General features: G+C 35.6%; 3 protein-coding genes across 7 annotated transcripts in view; 2 read left to right on the forward strand and 1 right to left on the reverse strand.

Moving 5' to 3' along the window:
• The window catches only part of LOC145788202 (FH1/FH2 domain-containing protein 3-like), a 40,738-nt gene extending 32,334 nt beyond the window's left edge, over nt 1-8,404 (reverse strand). For all 5 annotated transcript variants that reach the window (XM_082599898.1, XM_082599897.1, XM_082599895.1 and 2 more), the window contains exons 1-4: nt 8,159-8,404; nt 7,308-7,411; nt 6,706-6,764; nt 2,533-2,600 (exon numbers count right to left, since the gene is read on the reverse strand). In XM_082599898.1, the coding sequence (XP_082456024.1) occupies nt 2,533-2,600; nt 6,706-6,764; nt 7,308-7,411; nt 8,159-8,359 (432 nt within the window). In that variant the 5' untranslated portion in view covers nt 8,360-8,404. The remainder of the gene's footprint in view (nt 1-2,532; nt 2,601-6,705; nt 6,765-7,307; nt 7,412-8,158) is intronic.
• Nucleotides 8,405-14,369: 5,965 nt separating this feature from the next.
• On the forward strand, nt 14,370-17,689 carry LOC145764889 (uncharacterized). The gene is made up of 2 exons (XM_082576584.1): nt 14,370-14,539; nt 15,110-17,689. The coding sequence occupies exons 1-2, from the start codon at nt 14,515-14,517 to the stop codon at nt 15,886-15,888; spliced, it is 804 nt and encodes a 267-aa protein (XP_082432710.1). The 5' UTR covers nt 14,370-14,514; the 3' UTR covers nt 15,889-17,689.
• A 168-nt stretch (nt 17,690-17,857) lies between these two features.
• Nucleotides 17,858-21,575, forward strand: LOC145764890 (ropporin-1-like protein). Its single transcript, XM_082576585.1, has 4 exons — nt 17,858-18,074; nt 18,742-19,012; nt 19,784-19,959; nt 21,202-21,575. Exons 1-4 carry the CDS (start codon nt 17,944-17,946, stop codon nt 21,266-21,268), a joined length of 645 nt encoding a protein of 214 aa, XP_082432711.1. The 5' UTR covers nt 17,858-17,943; the 3' UTR covers nt 21,269-21,575.
• Nucleotides 21,576-24,318: the final 2,743 nt, after the last annotated feature.

Consider the following 24,318-nt stretch of genomic DNA (forward strand, 5'->3'; position numbering starts at 1 on the left):
ACGCAATCAAAGCTACAGCGCAGTGGACTTCTTAGTGTACAAGCACTCGAACTTAATTGCTAAGCAAATGGAAAGGCTTGCAAGTTTGACAGTGAGAACATTCAGTCTTTGTATACATTGAACTGAAAAGATATTTGCAATAGAAAGTAGACTACACAATCAACACCGGATGCAATTGTGGATCCATTAAATGAAAGTAAATAAGTATTCATCCGCAATGACAACAAAAACAAATAATAAACGGGCACTTTAGAACCCCCATTTGTATGTCACAGTTGAAACAATTGTGGTGAAATGGCGAAAATGTAGACTGTTTATGATCAAAACTTGCTTGCACTTTTCACATAAAAGAGAATAGACCTTCATTTTGCTTCTGTTGGGTGGACTGGACACCAATCCTTTTTGTAGTTTCGACAACTACAATTCTGTATTTCCTGTACTACATCTTGAAAAATCAAATTCTAGTTTCGCGAATGGCCAATGTACAAAACATTTTGTATATACAGTATGTGACTCCACATTCCACAAATACAGCGTAGTTTGTGAAAGAACGACTACTCAAGAGTTCATCGCTGCTAGTGCTATATTGTTGCTTGGTAGGCTATATTGATTACAAAGAAAAGAGGGAGTAGCGGCAGGAGAACATAATACATGTGAAAGTAGATAAAAATTCAGCATCTCATAAATGAAGTTTTCTAATAAAAACAGGATAACTGGAGATATTTTCTAAATATTTTAAACATTTCAACTGACACATGACAATAACCTTTCTGCCAAGCTGCACACATACAGCTTCAGCCACATATTTCAATTACGAAATGACTGTTTAAATCTTTCTTTCATTATTTGGGAGTAAACTTTGCGCATTGTGAACTGGGCATTGTTAAAAATAGTCTCCTTTTACATTGATTCCACATCCACAGAGGGCAAATCACTGCAAAAAGGACTGGTTGGCTGGCTGGGTAAACACCGTATTGAACGTTAAACGTTATCAAAGTGCTACAAATGCGCATTGCGCAGGGCTTGCATCAACTCACGCGCTAACAACCAATGAAATCAGTATTAAAAAACGCAAACTATGCATTCCCATGTTTGCGGTGACTTTGCAATGTTCACATAGACTTCTCTGTCTGTCAAACCGTTGTTGACCGTTTGATAGATTTTCTCCGTTTATCGATCTGACTCTTCATCTTTTTTATTTTTAAAACTGAAGTGCCGCTTCAGATGTGGTAGTTGAATGTGCCATTACAAAGCCCAAGTCAAATCTTACTTGGCAAATAATATTAATAAATTAGACTTGCAGATACTAACATTTCGAAGCAAAGCGGTGAAAGTAAATCAGTAGTCTTCTAGTAGATTACTCTTGCACTACATTGTAGCACAATATGTTTAAATACCTCTGGATTCTGATCAGTGAAGCAGCTAAGTTGACTCAGCATAGATATATCTCCTTTGCCCTTCCAAAGGTCTTGAGAAAACTTGCCCAACATGATTTCCAATACAAAATACAGCCGTAAACCTTTGCCAGGTAGTAGTTTCAAGTTGTGGCAATAAACCGAAATAATTTTATTTCAGCATACAAACAACTGCATTACCAACTACTGTAAATGCGTAGACTAGCAGCACAGTGCTGCCTCTGAAACAAAACTACTCTTATCTGTCCAAAGCTAAGCTGGACAAATGCAACCCCACTTAAATTTTTTATCATTTATCAGTTTAATTCACTTGTTCAAATGAAATCGAACGGATCTTGCGCACAATAAAGTACTATGTCACAGCAGTAGCATACGCAGCAGTACAGCAGAAATTTAGTTTGTCAATAATTTAAACCGAATGACCTAAAATAGCACTGCGTCTACAGGTAGGCTTCGTCGTTGTGACGTGTTATCTCGTAAATGGTGACCACTCCAATCACCAAAATGGTAAAGATACAAAGCCAAAGCTAAATAGGCGAAGCGATGAGATATATTTGATCGAACAACGGCATTATTTAGTACGATGCAATGTAACTTGAGTTTGGCGTTGAATTACATTTATATCGCAAGACGTTTCGGCAAACACGCGCAAATTTAACATATTATTACAAAGACTAATTGTATTTTCTGAAGCGGAAACTGTGTTTCGGTGGTCTTCATCGCACAAATCAAACTGTGTGTCATCAAATTTGAACGTTTACGTAACAATACACAAGACCAACTCGTAGTTAGTGGCTTATTTAACAGTGTGCAGTAGTTCCCAACATGTGGTTTATGGACCCCTCGGGGTTGCATTGAGAAGGCCATGAATCATGATGAATGCATTGAGTTTTATAAGAAACACTAAAATTTAAACACTGAAATTCTGGGGTTTGAAAATTTAAGAGTAATGTTGCTAAATGTTCATTCGGGCCCACACTTGAAAGCTTGAGTGTCCGCAGAATTATTTTTCATAAAAGGCCCATTACTGCAAACGGGTCGGAGACCAATAATTTGGGGTAATATGATAATTGATAACCATAAAACCAGCAATTAGACTTATGAGACAAGCGTGTACCTGAAATATTTGCTTGAGTGAAAACAGAGCTCTTCGTAATTCACGGCCTTTTGAATTGTATAGCTTCTCTGTCAATACAAGAAGAAAAAAAGTGTTACGCATTGTTTACAAAAACTACTATAATTGACCAAGCTTAATTAGTCACATAATTGTCATTCTTTGCTTTTAATTGTCGAGAATTGGCTTGTAAAACTAATCAAAAGACAGATGGAAACTTTACTCATTCTTCTTTGTATTTCATATTCAAGGATGTTTCTCCGCAATAAAAACTTGTTCATTAACTGTCCACAAATTCATATAACTTTATATACGAGGGGAGTATTTATTAGTCTAAATTCTTTAAAAAAATCTATAAAGTTACAATACTTCAAACCAAAAATAGCGACCTATGTTTTTTTATGGCAGCCGTTCTGAGCAAAAACGCTCGGTCCATCATGGTAGCCACCAGAGCAGTGTACCAGCAGCCAAAGCCTGAACTGTCTCGCACATGATTGTGTTGATCGACATTTATTTTACTTGTGCTAAAAAATGCATCAAATCTAGCATGCTTGATTACAATTTAAATGGGTGTTGAAAGACAAACTTATTCGGTGGAAACGAAGCGAAAGTATACACTGAACCTCAAATTCAAAACAAAGAAATCATGCATCGAAACACAAATAGTTAAAATTTGCATTTCGATAAGAAAAAAAATAATTGAGATATCTAGATCGCTCTCTCATCACCAATCTACAGTGTGTAGGCCACGGCCAATGATCTAAATTGTTCTAAGATATAAGTATGAAGACACAACTGGCGAAACAACCGATGAAATGACGTAATTATCTGATGTGAAACAGCATGTTCTTTTTAGATCAGCGCGTCCAGAGTAAGCTGGCAGATAAAAGAAAGTTTAAAGAAGATAAGAGACAGTTTGGACAAGATTGGGCTAGAATGTAAATACCGCTCTTTTGTATAACCCTCTTTTTTAACCAACGTGTGCAACACCTGTTGGACAAACGCGATGATTACGGGCCTTGCTTGAAGGGTTGAACAGAAAACGCATCTTGTGAATTTCAAATATGTTCAGTTCAAATCAAAGTTGCCTGAAGTTGATACCAGGGTAAGTTGGTACATGCTACAAGTAATTTCCCTACTTGAGGAATAAAGAGGTCGCTCGCAATGAGACGAATCAAGCAAATAGTTAAAATTAAGCATTTGTCAGGCAATTTGCGGTAGAACTTAGCAGAAATTTAAGTGTGAAAAGAAGCAAAATCTCATGGTTCAGAAAACCCTTCAAAGACTAAGCTGTTTTCAACGTGAATTTCACAATTACGCCAATTTACAGTTGAAGTTCAGCACTGGAAGTGCATACACTTGAGTTTTAGATTTCAGAAACATCAGCTCAACCATGGATTAAACTTCTGTAATAAATTCTATTTGTTTTTATTCAACTGGGAACAAAGTTTGACCAGTCAAAAAACTGCACAAGAGAGTAATATGACATAGCAGAGACTGATGTGAATGAAAGCCTTGCCATGAAGACTTTGAACACGAAAGAGTCATGATCTGTCTGATCAATTAGGAAAGCGATAATCCCCCTTAATTGCTACATCTGCATGGTTAATTATCTTCTTGTGATGGCCGAAATTATGCTTTAGCCACTTGGACGGTGAAGGCTTTCGACTGTGAGTAAACAATGCGTTTAACTCTGAGCACTTGTCAAACAAGGCGTGTAACTCTATCAATGATTTGAGAAATGAAAGTAAGTTAAAGCACTCTTTGCTTTGACTTCACATAAAAATCTCTCAACTTTATTGAAGCAGAAAAAGCGACAATTGAAAAAAAAGTAAATGAGTTTCTTTTTTATACTGTATAAAGATTCACAGTTACACTGCGTCCATGAAGATACATGCATCTTTTGCTACAGCTTACTGTGGACAAGACTTAGATTCACATATAAACAAAGTTTAGTAGGCTTATGTTAAAAGTCTGAGAAGTAGCCCTTTTAAGAAATTGGCGAGGACAGTTACAATATTCAACAAGACTTTGCAAAACAGCATGAAACGAACATAAATGGCAACAAGAATTGAGACGTTCTCTGTGCAGCACATTTTTACACGCATGTCTTCAAATCTGAAATAGCGTTTTTTTAAAGAAGTTTTTTTTTAATTGATGCACGAAGGCCTTGTTATTATTTTAATAGCTCATGTAATACGACACGAAAGTGACGAATCCAATTAAGAGTTGGATATTGTATTGAAACTCCAATAGTCCAACCAAACAAAGGTCATCAAAGTCATTTAATATCAGAAATAGGTCGATAGCCAATCATGTGTTTACTAAAATTACTTTTCCTTTGTCTAGAATAAGCCCACTTTAAAAGACTGGGCTGTTACGACAGTAGCATCTTCAAAGAATGTGAAACAATGGAACGGGAGTACTGTTAGTTTTCGCGGCTGAAAAATTTCAAACTTCTATTGAAAATACAATAAAGACTTACGATTATGAGAACGCGATGGCAAAACAAAGCAATTGTAAATCATGTTCTTCGACGTTGTTTTCACATCAAAACACGTTGAAAATTACTGTCGCTCTCAGATGAACAACGAGAGAAAATCGAAAGTGACACCAAACTTGTTTGTGGGCGATTTGAACATGGTATGGAATTGTGGGGATATGAGTCACTACTACATAATGTCTACATTCAACAAACTCCAATCAACGCCATGTCAATTGTGCCACCACTGACTATATCACGACGCAGTGACTTTGATACAGTTCATGGCAATCAATTACGGGAAAACTAGTTTGTACGAGAGCTTTTAAATAACCTAGACTTTGACTCTGCTGGGTGAGCCCATAAGTAATTAAGGGTAAAGCAAATAAATTGCGCTTTTCAACACAAATAAAATTAAAAACCAATGCAGTTACCACTTTACAGGAAACGATAATTTAACTACAGATCGAAGTGAATAGAAGAAAACTGTATCACAGAACAGTTGGTGCATTCACGGGCTGTTTTGCTAATCAAAAATAACGATCTTTACCTGTTCAGTCAACCCTGTTTAATCGGACCATATGAGAAACAGGCAAATCGGTCCAATTAAAATGAAAAGAAATGTACTTAGAATCAATTTGGGACAAATGCAATATTATATAGTTTGAAAGCAAAAGGTTTGGCTTTGCTATACTTGACAGACTATAATAAAGTTTTAATGCCTTTGCAAAAACACTCCAAAGCAGAAAATGAAAAAATCTCTTTTATGGAAAATCTTATTGAAGAGGTTATAAGCAATTAAGGATGATAAGAAAATGCGTTCATTGTTGCTTAGTAACTGAAAATAACAAAATTATAAACTCAAGCATGTTTACAAGCATTGAGGTAATAATGATGTGCGTACGCTGATGATTTAGAAGTAAATATTAAATATTATAGCAGTTCGATATTATTGAAGTATGTGAAAAAATGTGCCCTGTACTGTTAACTTGCTATATCAGCATCAAATTCGGGTTGACTTTTATGAAATCATTTTGACAATGTTGTGTCTGTTGTGGAATCTAGATTGTTATGATGCTATTTTATTCACATTGTTTGTAATTGTACCATATATATACTATTCTCGCAACAGACGAAATAAAAGGTTTCCCTCTCTCTCTCTTTTAAGTCTTATGTTAAGATTTTAAAATATTTTTTCTGAATTACGTTTGTTTGTAACGAAATTTTGAAGAAAACTTAGTTTTGATCACCATTAGTTTCAGGGGCGCCAGAAACGGGGGGGGGGGCAATGGTGCCCTTTTAAGGTCATGTAAGCTACTGCACATTTTACAATATGATATAACAATTTCAGCTATTTGCTTTTAGCCTAATTATAATCTTTTATTTCTGCCTTAAAATAATATTCACGACACAAACTGCTGTATCACAGTAGGTTAGCCTACATCATTATAAAATAGCATGATGCTCATCCGTGCCATTGTTCTTTGAATACCGGACAGTTGTATCATTACTTGATGATGAGCTGATGAATGAACATTATCGCTATATCTTGTCTTAAAACTTTTAAAAAATTGGCCTTTCAGCAACAAAAGTGCTCTTTTTCATAATCCTGCACCCCCAGTCAAAGCTTGTTCCGGCGCCCCTGATTAGTTTACTCAAATAGTTATCGGTAGTCACAACAAAGGTTTACTCACCTATGCAGGAATGAACCCTCACAGAAAGTTGAGTTCTCACTATCACTGAATTCCTTTTCCTGATGCAAAAAAAACAACTCCAGATAAATATGACACATCAAAAAAAACATAAAAAAACCAACACAAAATTTCGAGACCAATTTTGTTTAATACTCAGTATTAACTCTAATAAAAAAATTTGCGGAACTCACATTGCTGAATCGTTTGGCAGCATTAAATGAATGTAATACAACGGTAGCTGTTATGCTCACTCTGGGACCAAAGGTGTCAATATTTGCTCAGTAAGCATTACTAATATGTTTAAAATTCAGTGAACCAATGAAGTTTGTAGAAAGCATTTGTTAATACTTGAAATATGTGGTTAAATACATAGGAAAGTGAAATCCAGTAATATGAGGACATGGAAAAACACTTAGCAGCAACAACTTCGTAATACTTGCTTGATATAGTTTTGTTGCATACCGTATTCTCAAGCTGAGTAGTTTTGGGAGTCAAAATTAGCACCTGCCTTTGGTTAAATAAACGTCAGCACAAATTTGAAATTTAAGCTAACCCTTAAACATTTTCAATTTTAAAATCAAGAAAGTAACATACTAACATACCCTTCAGCATTAAAGCTTTCAAACTCTTCTTTTTGTTCGGAAATTGACAAATCGAGGTCCAAGTAATTGTGAGTATTTGAAAGTTGCAAAGCACAGTCACCAATCTAAGGACGACAGTGTGGAATACTATTATTATATTTGGACACTACTGTATAACCAGCAAACCATACATTCTCTTGCACACCACTTATCACTGATTGATTGAATCTGTATCCTTGGACTGGGAAAGCTCCTTGCAGAGCTAAATCCTGGCAGTGTCGCATACTTGTATCAATGAATTACTACTTTATTGATCAGACACAAAAATAAACAAGTTTACACCTTCTTGTAGTTTGAATTATTTAATTGTACCATAAAAATTAACAAGCGATTACTCAAAGATTAAATCCAAATCTTGGGGAACTTTATCTTAGCACAGTGCTGAAATTTAATACAAAACAAATCATATTTTTTATGATGTATAATGGCAACTTTCTATCCTCATAAAAATAAAACTATTTCAGTGAATTACCATGACCCACAGAGTAGAATTATACACACCATCAAGTTAACCTGGTGAGTAGTGTTTGATTCATGTAACTTAAGACAGTATTATATGAGAAAAAAAACATGACTTGACAAATGACAAGGTTTCAAACACAGGTCATTTGACTAACAACAAATTCCCCATTGCATAATTTTATTATGCAATTAAACAACAAATTTCCAAATACTTTAACTGCATAATAGAATTACTTTTTCAAGTTTTATTGCACCATGTTAATATGAGCAAGTATTTTAATTCAAAAATATATCTGCTTTATTTACGCAAAACAATCCAAACTTGAAATGTATATGGGTATTATATATACCTTGTGTGGGGCTTTGAGAAGTCTGTGCACTCCAGCCAATTGCTCACATAAAGGAAGATCAGTGTTAAAAGTATAGCTTGGAGGCCTTGTAGGCTCAGCAAAGTTAGTAGAAGAAAATGGATCGGTATCATCAAGGTATTGCACTCTGCATGTGAGCCACTGTGACCCATTATCACCGGTGGCCCGTGTTCCGTTAGACATTTTTAAAAACAATATATATAATATCACATTTTCATAAAATAATAAATTAAAACTGAAAGATAATATATTTATGTAAGTTCAAGTAGTGCATTACAAAAAATGAAAATTAAGATATGTCTTCAATTATACGTGATCAACAATTAGACTATTAATGAGACAAAACTCAAATCATATGTTTAAGTTATTGTCTCATTATCAACCTAGTCTATTAAACTCATAAGTCTCATTAAACTCAAAAGTTTCATAAAATCAAAAGAGATACATGGGCTATTATCCGGTCTTCTGTGAAAACTACTGAATGTTTACATAAAACTTTTGAAAGATAAGACCATGGGAAAGACGTTTAGCATCAAGAGTACTTGTTTAAATGTTGTCCACTTCTCAGTGAGCTTATTGATCTGTAAAAGACTTGATTGCGAATGACAACGAAAGACATTTCAACCACCCAAGTGAATCACAAACTAAGTACTTTTCAAATTCATAACAAAAATAACTGTACTAGATATAAAATCCTTCAAGATTGCAAAAAAGTCAATGGAGTTAACACAGCAGTGGACTGATAAAGTGTTATAGAAATTACATCTAATAGTCTCTTGATGATTAAGTTTAAATAGGTTTCTATAGCTATTTTCTAGGAAAGTTTACATAAACAACATTATAAATTCCTAAAACTAACTATCTCATTTGCATCAATATATTTATGTGAATTGAGAGATATGTGCCTGAGAAGGTGCTCACTGCTCAGAGTCCCCCAATATAAATGGACATTTCTTTCCACAATAAAAGTATTTCATTATTTTACAATGTTATCTGAGATAAACGTAATATGATGTGATATATTTTTCTTACTGACTGGTGTAACATCTGATTAAAATGCATCTGTGCATCTGCTGCATGCCACAGTGCGTTTGTGTGTCCTGATGAAGTGCATCGCTCGGAGCATTCCAACCACACTGCATTTTCTCTTAAACCAACGCGTCTAGCATTGAACTTCATTATCATCATTTTTTCAGTCATTGAGTCGTGGCATCTTTCAGTGAGTTCATCACGCTTTATGTGCAGTTATGGTACCAGTTCAGTTGTGGTGTCAGTTTAATCTATGTTATGATACAATCATGATTTGATTCATTTCACCATTTTCTGTTAGTTAGGCATCTTTCAGTTGCAACCATCTGAGTTAATGCGTCCTGATGGTTTGAAGATTTGTTTTCTGCAATAATCTCATACATGTAGAGTAGACATCCAGACATCATTCTCGCATCATCACCACCGATGTGCTCCGCATGTTGCTGCAATAGTTTACAACTAGGTATGAGCGGATGATTTAGACTACTCGACGTCTGCTACATAGCCTCCTCTTAAATGAGTTAATTTCATACAGCTTCATAGTGTTCATACGCACATTATCTACACAAAATAAAAATCATAAAAAAATCCATCCAGTATTTTTCAACATAGTTAACATTAAGGGGTGCAACCTATTTTATCCCCTGAAAAGATCAAGAAAAAAATACAACAGAGCCGAAGTCACTGATTGGAGTTGCCGCAAACATTTCAAAATTTCTCTCGATCTTTTTAGGGGACGAAATAGGTTGCATCCTTATTGAGGGTTGGGGTTAGAAATTATGTTTTTATTTCTAACCCTCAATAAGGATTTAACCTATCGGTTAGGGTTAAGATCAGGAAGGATTCAACCTATTGGTGAGGATTAAGGTTAGGGTCAGGGTAAGAAATGTTTCTATTTCTAACCCTAACCCTTAATAAGGATTCAACCTATTGGTTAGGGTTAAGGTTAGAAATGTTTCTATTTCTGAACACTTTGTGCCCCGAAATTAAGGGACAAAGTCTTTAGGGGACGAAATAGGTTGCATCCAAGATTAAGTATACATTAGCTGATTCTGACAAGCCAAGTTATTTTTCCAACTGTAAACAGACTGGATACACCAACAGTGGATTTTTTAATTGGCCGATTAAACTAACTGTCTGATTAGATAATAAAAATCAGTTTGTGCAAAGTTCATTTGTGGATCATAATCGATGATTCTAATCAGTATAATAAATTACAGTTGATGAGCATTGAATCGACTCAGAACTGGTGTTGGCAGTTGGACTACAACATGGGCCCAGTTACAGTACATATATCTGCGACACCAAGCCCCAAACAAAGGACTATTCTTTTGTGTGCCTTCAGCTTACCAGTGCAGAAAATGGGATCGTTTAATCTACAAGTCCGTCACAAAGGAATGTGTCAATCTGTGGTGCATTGACCAAATTTACAAGACTTGACAGAAGTTAATGAACAAGAAAAAAAGGATTCCGCAAACTAGATTGCTAAATCAGCAGATTTTCTTAATCGTAAATAGTCCATTTTTGGTGTATTCAGCCCTCTGTCAAACTTAACAGGTTTACGCCATTTAATATTTATCCAGCACCTCTCAGTTTGAAAAGTTATCAAGAACTAAGCAATATTCAAATGCTGGTATGCTAGTTGTCTTAAACTATTTGCTTGTTCAAATAAAACACAAACTAACGATATTAGAACCATTTTCTGTCAATGTGCAATCAGAAAAATGAACTATTTGGTTGATATCCTGTTAGTTGCAACCATCTGAGATGACTGCTTATGGTCTTTCGCTACCATCCTGATTGCGCCATAATCTAACCAACAGTTGTACAATGCATTGTTTTGACAATTACATTTTACTCTGATTATTTGTTAATATATGGCGCTGTTAAAACAAAATAAATTGACTTGACTTGACTTGACTCATTCCTATCTCGACTATTTCAACCAATTCTGAAGCGACAACCACCAGCGTCTCATTTCTTCGCAACAGCTTGTTGCTATACCGGTAATAAGTTAAAGCTCTTGTGCGACACCACAAACTAAGACGAAAAAAAAACTTTCTGAAACAAAAAAAAACATAAATTTCTCACAGCTTCAAATCACAGAGTTTTTCACATTATTTATGATTGTTATATGATTTTAAAGCATGCACAGATGCACACCCTTACCACACTTTTTAAAATTAATGTACAACGAAAAAAAAAATGAAAAGAAATCCTATCAATATTCACAAACTGGGAAACTGGAAAAATAACTAAAACGTAATGCAGCTGACTCGATGACTGATCAAATATTTTGCTGCTTCTTGTTTGTTGTGATATCTAGATTGTTATGGTGCTATTTTATTCGTATTGTGTATAATTGTACCGTGCTATTCTGGCAACAGACAAAATAAAAGTTTCCTTTCTCTCACTCACAAGTAATATGATCATTTTTGTGGAAATTTCAATCAAGTATGCAGATATTTATTTAAAAAAACGCGTTCACATTGCAAGAAATTGATAGATTGAATCTTTATCGTCGGACTGGGAAAGCTTTTTTGGGAGTTTAATCACGACAGTTTCGCATTGGCCTACTTGTAAAGGCTTTGAATCACTGACGAAGGCCCAGTCACCGAGATTGACAGGGTGAAGTTTCGGATTGTTGAAGTGTTGTTGCTGAGGACTTATGCCATCCACTGGATCCCGCTGAACAGTCCTTAAAGTGCAGTAGGCACTTTAACATAAGACCATATGATAGGACAGTTTTCCGTGGGAATCAGCTGATTTCAGTCATGTGACTCAGCACATGATATTCTGACCGACCTACTCGAAAGATTTTTGATACAAAGAAAATTAAGTAAATGTATTATAGAAAATTAAGCACAAGCAGCATGGCCTAATGGGTTAAGGTTAGGGCAAGGGAATAATCATTTCGATTGCATGAGTTCGATTTCCATCCTCTGCTAATATTTGTTCTTCTTCTGCAACTGAACTGAGTGCAAAAAGGATCTTAATGACTGTAATCAATTGAGTTTATAAGGAAAATTGTCCTGCCGCGCGCAATGGTGGTAGTTGATGGTTCGCATGGAAAACTGTCCTATGTTAAAGTACCTACCTTAACATGCGTTGCTCAAGCGCATACCACGAGAGTCTTTTTTTCCTATTTTTTTCTAAATTTATAAAAAAAAATTATTAATGTGTTGCGACCGTGCCATATTTTAAACATGCAAGTTCTTTCGTGAGATTTCTCACACGGTGATAATGAGCATCCTTAAAGGAAACAACACTGACACATAGGCCTAGACCTAGCATTGCGACCGCGTAGGCGTAGCCAGGGGAGGCGAAAGGGGCCATGGCACCCCTCAAATTTTCAAAGTTTGGATTTTGAAGTTGAACCCTTTGTTGAAAATATAATATAATTTGTATAAATTTATATCGTTTTCCAAGACATCTGGCTATTAACACACCCCAAGACTTGTTTTAGACACACAGAAAAACAGCAATAAATTTTCCAAATCGTAAATTGCGCAAAGTTTACGCGATTTACGCTTCTTTTAACTAATCTGTGGAAGCAATTTCAGAATGCCTTACTCTGTTGGGTTCACGCTTCATGCTCTAACCCCCCACCAGCTTTATTGCTTTCCTTGCTTAACCCACCAGGATACGCCACTGCACATCAGGTGGCGATGTCTTAAATCAAACACTTTGTCGTTCTCTTCAATTCATCAAATATTTGCCCCCCCCCCCCCATTTTTTTTCTGGCTACGCCACTGTGCGACCGTGCCATATTTTAAACTGATTATTCTGCTTTAGTATCATGCACGGTGTAACGTCCGCTTTTTGTCGCTTTTACCTTTTTCTAGACCTCTGCCATGTTTGGCATATATTGTTTTTTCGTTGTGATGTAAGAAATAAAAAACAAACTGAAACTGAAGTGTATTCAAGAAAATCAATTATTTTTTGACCGGTTTTAAACTTGCAAGGATGCTTGATATGAACGATTTGGACTATGTTCATCATTTCTCTTTGAATAAACTTAACTGAAGATGATCCAGCTGCTAGCGGATCAAAATTATTTTTTTAACTGTGTATGATTAGGCTATAATGAAAATAAATATATTTGTATAAGCACAATATGAAGTTAGAAAACATATAGGCAAGTTTAGCAAGCTACGGGTAATTAAAAAAAAAGAATTTACAATATACTTAAAATTGTAAACAATAAATGTTTACATCTACGTTTACAAATTGTGGCATGTTAAAAAAAACATAGAAAACACGTTTCTCGAAGTCAAAAATTAAAGAGCCTCAAATGTAGATACGGTACTGTACTAAACTCATGTTCAGCAAACGTTTCAAAAACTATACTGTCTTCATCTTCAGTGATAAAACCTTTATACTATTAAAAATGATAAAAAAAAGTTTTCAAAACGTTTGTTTGATGAGTATGAGTTCAGTATCGACATTTTGGGCTATTTATTTTTCGATTAGAGTAACTAGGCGTTCCAACCACTTTGCTCCCACGTTTCTCATATTTTCCCAATCTTTAAATTTTTATTGGCAACACCCTTCGCATTGTTACTAAGTAACTGGAAGAAAATCAAATCAAAGAATTTGATCAGTAGAATATTAGTCAGGTTTAGTCACTGATAAAATTTATTATCAAAAAATTTGATGCATTAGTTAGGTTCTTCTGGTGAAAAATTGTTTCAAGATTTGCAGCTTATGACATAAATTTTATAGTTCTGCCCAGCAGATTACATAATTTGTCTTCAGTTGGTAGAAGTGGTACACAAGTGCTTTTCTAGGGATACACTAATGTGTACAGGGATATACAGGGATATACATAGGGATACACATATCTGATGTACCTTTAGTTAAAATAAGTCAGGTTTGTTAACAGTACGTAAAAATGTAGTGCATATACATCAAAAACAAAGTTTGAGACTACATTAATTACCGTACCGTAGAGTTAGACTGCCAGGGTGCCCAAAGTGCGGCTCGTGGGCTACATGCATGAACGATATCTGCGACCTACGGTACGCCTGGGCTCATAACCTATGTACTTCAGTTATATCGCTTGTAATGAAGAAAACTTAGTACAGTAGACCTAGTTGCAAACAGATTTTCCAGACATTTTTGAAGTTGAAGCGGCATGAATTCCAATACTTCTAACCCAATATTTTCTTTTTTACCTTTTTAACCCAATATTTTAGTATAATTTCTTTTTAGTCTGCCATACCAAGAAGTCGAAATAACACAGACAAGCCTTTGTGTTTGACTTGTAACCATTCTGTGAAGTCATAATAGTCACTCTACACTCTACCATGCAACCAATTCTTTCAGAATCAGGTAACTTTGGGCAATGAGCAGCAGCCTAGTTATAGGAAAATAAATTGAAGTGTAATATGTTGCTTTGCTATATAGTAGTTTCGCAACGATAAGACTTTTCATGTTGTTGTGGCCATGCCTGCCAGTCACGCATTAAAATTTTTAGCCACAGGAGAGCTTGCAAAAGAAGTAATTTTAAACTATCATCTTCGTTCCAAAGTAGGCCTACTGCCATATACCTGAAAAAATCAAAAAAAATGAAGTGCATTAGTTTGTTTTACTGTGACACAAAACTTTCTCTAGATGATAATAATGCGAACAAACCAGACGCTAATTTCTACAAGAGTATTAGAAGATAAGTATAAGTAGTAATAAATAAGTCATATTAAGCTTGACTTTCAGTGGTTTTAACTGAAATCTTATTCTTTTTATACTTTTTATTTCATTTGAATAAATCATTTTGAAGGCTTTAGTCTTTTAATCCTATTTTTGCTGTAAGTACTTATTGTACTAAGTCATAAAAAGTAACCAAAGTTTGAAGAAATATGAATACTGGAATGTCATTCAGTAAAAATCGTCTGTGTGTCCCAGAAGGTTTCCCTGCTTTGCTTGAGAAGCTCGCCATGGAAATTATCAGAACGCAACCAAAGAATATAGTTCAGTTTGCGGCTGACTATCTGAATCAACTTATTGAGCAAGGAGAAAAATTTGGTGTTGATGACATGTCTCCAGCTTCTTTGCCACTTAAGAGTAATCAAAATCGTATTGCCAGCATTCAAATTAATAAGGAGTCAAAAGCGGCTTCTCAAATTCAAAGGAATTACCATCAGCATTATTTACGTCGTTGTGAATCAGCAACTGTAATCCAAGCTTCGTACAGAGGTTACAGGATTCGTAAATCAATGCACAAGTCGCATGGTTCATCCATGCAAAATTCACCCTCAGCAACTGAAAACGCACAACTTGATGCCTCGGCCACTAAAATACAAGCCTCTTTTAGAGGTTTTCAAACTCGTAAATCTCTGCGAAGTAAAGCTGATGACAATATCCAATCCATACCGCATGATAAAGAACTAGAAGAAGCCGCTATGAAACTTCAAGCTTCTTTCAGAGGCTTCAAAACTCGTAAAGCATTACAAAAATCTATTCAAAACAATGATGAATATGTGAAGAATGATAGTCAGCATGAGACATCAGCAACAAAAATTCAGGCTTCCTATCGTGGTTATAAAGTGAGAAAAGAGATCAAAGAAAAACAACGAGAGCTTGAAGTGAAAATGTTTCTGAATGAGGCAGAAGATGCTGCTATTATCATACAAAAGAATTATAGAGGATATTGCACTCGCCGAAACATAAAGAAAGGGAATTGATAGAGAATTTGCACAATTTTTGACTAACGAAACGTTTCAGGTCATAGTTTGTTTTGTTTTTTTCATATTAAACTAGCAAGAATCAGTCACATATATTTTCTTGCAATTTTGTAAAAATATCAATTTTCTATGAGCTCAAGCAATGTTTTATTTCAATCACAATGTATATTTCTTCATTCTATACTATAGGTTTTGACAGTGGGTAGAGTTGGTCTTGCAATTCTATTTTGTCATTTTCCTTTTTTACAACTTGTGGGATTTCAAACTATGTTAGAATCCAATGTCACATATTTTATCACTGTCAAAAAAATTTATGAAGGATAAAAAAAAAGTATAAAGTTCAAAATGCAGAAACTCAATACCTGTTAGGTCAACATTTTTAAAACTATACCGTTTTCATCTTTACTAGTCAAAATTATGTGAAGATACAACTGCATATGTAAAGAAGAGATGCAACCCAAAGATACAATGGTCTTATTTCGGGCTGTTGTGTTGTGATTAAGTATTCAAACCATTTGTAACTTGTATCAAGCAGGCAATCATTTTGATTGGGGAAGCTTTTGAACGTTTTTTTACACACTTGGTTTTGCAATTGTTCACTTATCAGTAAAACTACAGCACTAAGTCTTATACTCATTTTATTGCTTTGTTACTGGAGTTTAATTTTGTAATCACTTGTGTTAAGTTGCTAACTTTACAGTTTTTTTGTGCATTGTGATGGTTTTATTATTTTAAATCATGCTTATATGATATCATATGTTTTGTAGATAGCCTACTATGTACAATTAAATGCAGTCAATGGCTGCCAGTGGTAGATAGCTGCCTAGTTTTCCGTCGATTTTATTGTATTACTTCAAGAACAATTTTTCTTGTATGTTGTAGGTAGCCTATGGTTGATGGCTGTGTAAGGTTTCAACAATCAATTAAATCAATACTCGTAGCGCTCTTTTGCATTGATCGTAATCATGTAAACACTGTTTTGTTTAAAATTGAAATCTTACTATAGTCTTGCAATAATGTATGTTGATTGACCTTGCAATGTAATGGTTGATAGGCTATGCGTACAATTGAATGCATTTTATTGCAGATTTTGAGCTCTCTCTTCTTAAACCAACTTTATTTATGTATTATAATTTATATACTGTATGATAATTCGATAAGCTTTATAATTTTCAATTTTAGTTCCTCATATTTAGTAATAGTTTAATTACACCGCACATTTATTAATCCTGTGATGGTATAACTTATATCAAAACAACGCGAGCTATAATTGTAATGTAAAGACAGGTCAGCAAATTTATCACTGCTATGCTTTTATGAACAAAAAATTGTAATATTTAAAATATTGAACTGGTATGACAACAACATGAGTGAAGGAATTTAACCATGCTATCCCAAGACCATTAAAAAAAATCAATCCACCGAACACACATTTATTAATGTTTCTTTACTCTTTAAAGCAGTGGATTTCAGACCTTTTTGTAGCCATGGTCATCTTTTAGGTAGTTATCAAGTTTGTGGACTTGAAACTTGCAAGAGCAAACTTGTAAATTTTGCGAAGTTATTCTTAAATAGATGTGACTTTCAGCACTTTTTTCTGACATCAAAACATTTACGGAATCCTCTAAGAACTTCAATCGACTTCTTTGATTGGGAACCACTGCTTTAAGTCTAAAGTGAACTTCTCAAGTGCTTTTATATAATTCTGTAGTTTGTTACTTTCATTTAATGCAATACGGACGCCTTTTTATGGTAAACTAAATCTTACAATTACGACTTTCGTGAATACAAAATCAATCTTTAATCATTGAATTTTCAATTGTTTGTTCGCTGGTGCTCGTTGTGAAAGTATATGTGCATTTTTAATCCCATTTAGTGCATTATATATACTTTATTATTTAGCATTTTAATAATGAGTTCGTCGTAAGTTACATTGTTAATATCTTTATATTTGTTACATCTTTAGGTACGGTGTGTCACATCACAGTCTAGAAACAAAAAAAATATTCTTTTCTTTAGGCAGTATTTTAACTTAGCTTAACTCACGCAACAACAATGGCGCCACCAGAGACAATGTACTGCGCTCAGCAAATTAATATTCCACCAGAGTTGCCAGATATTTTGAAGCAATTCACCAAAGCGGCCATCCGAACTCAACCCCAAGATGTATTGGCCTGGTCTGCCGCGTGAGTATTCAAATCGAAGTTCATGATATTTGGAGTAAACTGTGTGTTGAAGTTTGAACAAGTTGGTTGTAGCGTGCATCGTTGGCCTAACTGCTTCTTTTTTTAATGTGACTGGTGTCTGAAGCTATGAAATGACTACACTCAAAACGCCGTTATAAATCTGTAACTTCACTAACGCTTAGCAAATGACAGCCATACGCTTGCGTAGGATCCATATGATGCATTGGTACAACAAAAAATGTGCAAGATTAGACATTTTTTTCTCAAAGCAGTATTGTAACGAAAACATGAACAGTGTGCTGTCTTAGTTACAAAACCGATTTATGAGAATAAGCCTATGAGAGATTACAGTTTCTAATCCTCTCGAAGTAGCATGCTGCTTGACGTTCTGTTAAGACTTTCGGAGCTTGAGTTTTGGAGACTTGCTATCAAAGCTGCATGCGATTGATCTTCCCTGCTTGAACCCAGGGACGCTGAGAGAATAATTCAGGCCCGGTACCGATGAGATCCTATAGCGCCAAATTCAAACACGTCTAAGAAAAACGCACTATATCAAAAGCATACGTGGTGGTTTCTTGCGGTTTTCAGGTCCTGGAAACTGGACCCCCTTGTCAACGCTACTGCTTGAACCAACGCAGGTGATAAGCAATGTCTTTTTTTGGTTCAGGTACTTCACAGCTCTCTCACACGGCGAACCTCTGCCGGTGAAACGCAGACTCGAACCCGGAGCCACAGGGTTGACGCCAGGGTTGTTAGATGTGTTGCATCAACAGTTGAAAGACAAGAATGTTGTCTCACTCACGATACTATCGAAGAAGTGGGCCGACCTTGGTCTACCAAAGGGTCAATTGATGGAAATTACAAAAGCTGGTGGCTTTGCCCAAGAGTTGGAGTTCATGAAATTCTTCTCAGTTGCTTGTAGTCACCTAGGAGGCGGAGTATGTTCGTTTTTGTTCATATTTTTGCTTAGTGCTTTCCAATCTAAGACCGAGTTATTAAATGTACTTTGTGAATGTCTAAATATTATTAAACGCCTTTTTTCAACTGTCCTCCACTTATACAATGCAACTGCTCCTAATTATTTGAAAGGAAACTGTGCATAGGCTATCAAATCCACAGACCACAGCAGTAAAAAAATAAATCAATAACTCTAAACAGCCGTTTTAACCTCTTGTAGATTTTTTAAGTGTATTGTTCTTTTTTATAACTTAACTTATGGTGAAGTATGAGGTCTTCTGATAGTTTGTTCTTTAATATCATTGCTATGCCAATGGAGTAAATATCCCCACTTTTACCGGTGCATTATTTATTTGTTTTCATGTAAGCAAGAAGCGCTTTGACTAGAAAACCGCAAGGTTTGTTGGTACTTGTTGCTTATATGTTTTTTCTCATTATGTATTTGACTTGCAATATCGAAAGGCAAATAAGCAATATCTCTCTCACTAAGATTAAAAACGTACCAATACAAGATTTCTTTTACCACACGTTTGAGAGTAGTATGAGTTGCACTATCAAACGGTGGTCTACATTTTCTATATTATAGAAATGGTCCGTTAACTTTGCATGAGTCTCCTAGCAGCAACTTAGATTCCGCATCTCACGCAAAAACTTTTCTACTTCTACAAATGCGAATCATGACCTGGTATCCCTATCAAAATCTCAAGACATTTCTTGTTATGACTAAAAACTCCTTTGCACCATCTTTGAAGAATATTGCCGATGCAATGAAGATCATATGTACCATCTTGACTGAAGATCCGCAGGGAGGAGCGAGCAGAATCCCGTTCGACACATTCAAGACCTTATATGAGTACCTGGCTAGCCTCAGTGTGGAAATTTCTCAGTCCCAGATAGACGCTGTGATTGCCCACTTGCAAGACGATGTGTAAGTACTAAGCAGGCATTGTGAGAACGTTCAATTTTTGAGCAGTTACCAAGTGGTTAGCGCACTGGTACGGCACTCGACAGGGTGCCGGTTCGACACCGCTCAAGAGCATGAGGCTGTGTCTTTAGCAGGACATTTAAAGGCATGCCTGAAGGTTGGCTTCCTTGCCTTCCCGTTCACATAAATTAATCTTCAACCACCGGGGGTAAGCCTAGATACGACGAAAGGAGTGAATGGGCGGTCCTTCACAGCCAGCAGTTTATTTATTACATCGTTTCAACGTCTGCAAAGGTTGAACTTGTGTAAAAAGCATGTGTTTTGTTGGCTGGGTTTCAGCTTCTCGGTTTATTCATCGTAGCTGTTATGGTGATTGTTCATGCAATAAAGGCAAAAGTAAAAAAGATTATTGGAACGTCCCCGGCAATCACCATTGCTGGGTATAGAACTACTAGGTTTGGGTGTTTTTGCGACAAAGAAAGTGCAAATGTTAATTTCAAACGACACAGTATGGTCAGAGTCAGTGCAATCAGGGTGTAAAAGGCGATTTTACGGCTTGTAATGTCGGGTCTGCAACTATTCGGCGAGTCCAATTCGGCTAGTCCGATTCGGCGAGTGCCCTATTCGGCGAGTTCCCCTATTCGGCAATTTTTTGAATTTTTTTTTTAAATTATCGGGTACCGTAGTCTAATTATCATTGCCGCTTTTACATCGTTTTAACGTCGCTAAACGTTGAAATAAGACCCTAACTCCTAAGCCTAACATCTAACCCTAGCCTCTAACCCTTACCCCAACCCTAACTTCTAACCCCAACCCTTACCTCTAACCCCAACCCTTAACCCTAAAACGGCAATGATAATTAGGCTACGGTACCCGATAACTTAAAAAAAAAATCAAAAAATCGCCGAATAGGAAACTCGCCGAAAAGGGCTCTCGTCGAATAGGGCACTCGTCGAATCGGACTAGCCGAATTGGACTCGCCGAAACGGGCCATTCCGTCTAATGTCAACGTAAGATGCGACGCCTGTGAGACCACCCTATGTGATCTGGATGTGGCAGCCTATAAATTTTTCATATTCAGAATTCTAGAGAATTACAAGACCAATATCTTTTTTTGTCTCAAAGAAACTTTAAACTATTTTAAAGCGATTTGTCAATTTTATTGTTGTCTTCGGTTGATGATTACGCCCAATTACTTACTCAGCATTTTTTGAGAATTTCTGACGTCGATTTTTTACGTCACAGGAAGAAGCAAGAAGGAATGGTGATGCCAAGAAACTTCCTGTCTCCAGATTGTCCGAGATTGTCGTAAAAGTTCTACTTCTTCTTTTATTTGTTGCGTTGTGATATTTGCTATGTTTCAAGAACAGTTTAGCTACACTAAGCGGAAACGCGGTAACGCCAGTTCGCTTCTTCCATGTAATAAAACAAAATGAACACGAGTTCAATTGTTCTAGTAGCCTACATGTGGTGTAAACATTTGACTGTTCATTTTTTTTAATGTTGTTGGAAAACTGATTGATGTCCATATGGGTAATGTTATTGCAAATTGTTGTGATGCACCGTTGTTTTTCTTCAGTTATTGTTTTTGATTTTATAGTAAAGATTATTTCAGCGTATGATTTGACTTGATTCAGTATTTCAATACGTTTGGATTAGATTTTTGGAGTGGCTTTTTCAGACAGCTGTAAAACACCCTGGCGATTGTAATTTTTGTTAGAGATGTTGCATTACGACTTGCGAAACTCCGCTTTTCCGGCCAATCCGAAAGGGAAAAGGTCATTCTCTAATTACATTTTTACACGTTAGGCTATTTGGATTATTGTAAGCTTGTTTTAAAGAAAGAAACCTTGAAATCCCAGTTGATGGAATAATTCACAGACAACACTTAACAATCAGAAACTGTACTCTGCCAATTTCGCTTACTGGGCCTGTGTTAGTGGTTCAAATCCTCGAACTTACAACAATTCGAAACTGCCAGGTTCAAGCTCCCAGAAAAGATTTTTCAGCTCGAGGGTAAAATATTTGCACAACCAAGTGCTTAAAATCTAACTTCACCCTCCTACTTCATAAAAAGTCAACGTCTGAAGAAACACAGAAAATGGGCAGATTTTACCGGGTCGACATCTTCAGGAGCATGAAACAAAAGCCTCCTCTCAGTCTGAACATAAATAATATTGCCTCAATCAATCGGTTTATAACAAAAAAGTGTAATAATAATAATATGCTGATGATGATGTCGCAAACAAAAATATATGAATCTAATAAATCCACAAAACATCGACAAAAAGATTGTACGAATATTCAAAATATGCTGAACACAACACGATTGATGCTGTAGATTGAGACAGTAGGTTTTTGCCAAAATAAAAAAAAGACTCCTTTTGAGAAGCAAACTGTGCTTGTTTGTGCACCTAATGAAATGTTGTCGGCCCACAGAGTGCCAGAGATGACAAAATACTTTGTTTTTAAACATCCCAGACAGCAAATCAGTCGTTTTTTTACATTGATTCAACGTCTGCAGACGTTGAATCAATGTAAAAAACGACCGATTAGCTGTCTAGGATAACATTGTTCAGAAAGAAATTACAGTAGGCTACTGCAAAAATATCAAGTTTGAGATATGTCGTTACAGAAAACGGAATGGCGATTTAACACAATTCGCACGGGTCTTCGAATAATGCAACTATTACACACACAGTACATTGAAAAATAATGATTAAAAAATTTAAAAAATAAAACTGCATCGATCAAGTAATGAAATACAACGACATTGGTCTTTCTAATCAAGACAAAAAGGATAGTAAGAAATGAGTGAATAATTATTAAAATATAGCCCCTTGCCACTATTTTGCAGGCCCATTCAATATATTTGACTTATTTAAAGCTTGTATGTTCTTTAATATTTTCTTAGAAAGGTTATAACTATGTCGTTTAAACTGAACGCCCCTTTTTCGTCTTTGAACATAAAATGAAAAATAACTTACAGTCGCTAGAGGTCAAACAAGACAATGTACCCAACTCGCTTTTTGTGGTTTTATGTTTTATCACAGCGACCATTTAAGAGATCAATAAAGCTGCTGTTAGATACGTCTGCTAAATTGGAAAGCTATAGTCTTGCAAAACATATTTCATTTTTGCCTAGTTTTCCTGAGGTGTTTAGAAATATGAGGTAGACTACGCTCCTATAAGCAGAGGTAGACTTTTGGTGCTTCCAACGGGCTTCGAGACAATGTAAAACAAAAATGCAAGCAATTGATATTCTTGAGTCACAGATACAGCATTGTCAATTTACTAAGTTATCTACATGATTTCAGCATTTTGGATGCAAAAATCTCTAAATTATTGCTGTAACATTTCGTAAGCAGATTATGGCTCTGAAACAATAAATTATTATTATGGACAATTCAACTAAATTAAGTAGACTAATTGATTACGTTATTCAAATGTACAAACATAAACGGTGCAACAAAAATTCAACGTAATATTTTGAAAGCAGTGATCAGGGTTTAGCAAACATAGAAAAATCACAAAATGACTTTTTTTTTTCAAACAATGTTGAAAACGTGAAGTAAAAAAGCATAGGGTAAGCTACTCAATTGTTTACTTTTTCATGTCATTTCACCACCAATTACAACTTCTGTAATGTTGTGCAGTTGTACTTTACGAAACTTCAATTTCAATAGATTAAAATTTTAACCAGCACAGCGTGGCAATCGATTTTATCAAGGGTTATTTGCACCAGCTAAAAAAACGACGTAAGCAAATGCGCCGGTCACTCAGAAATATCAACAGAGAAAACTAAACTGAAAATGTAGTCCAAAGAATCCAAAAGCAGAACATGCACTACGTGAGGTGTTACCACATTGCAGTTACCATCATGGGCTGCATTTAAGAGCTAGCGCATTAGCAATTTCAACATCTAAAAAAATGGAGCTGGTATACAAGTCCCCCCCCCTCTTTGGTAACTCATGACAAAGACAGGACTCAACCAAACACATAGGGTGAAACTACTTTACCTTTGCTTTACTGTTCACACACTTCAATCCACATGTTTTGGTCAATTCCTCTTTGTCATGAGTCGCCAAGGGGGGGGGGGACTTGTATACCAGCTCCAAAAAAATATACTACTTTGATCAAATGACGAATGTTGAAATGCGAAACTCTTGTTTTCATTTGAAGGAAGTACTGTTAAAAATAACAGATGTGATTTGTGCTTCACAGTATAGGCTAAGGATTTGTATTATCAGCTTCTTACACAAGTAAGGCGTTAAAATACATATTATCAACGTACAAAAAACGAGGAAAATATCACAAAGCCATTTGTACCTAAAAAGCCTATAGCAAGTGAAAACCAATAAC

Source organism: Aplidium turbinatum, chromosome 2 (genome assembly GCF_918807975.1).
Source record: "Aplidium turbinatum chromosome 2, kaAplTurb1.1, whole genome shotgun sequence".
NCBI lineage: Eukaryota > Metazoa > Chordata > Ascidiacea > Aplousobranchia > Polyclinidae > Aplidium > Aplidium turbinatum.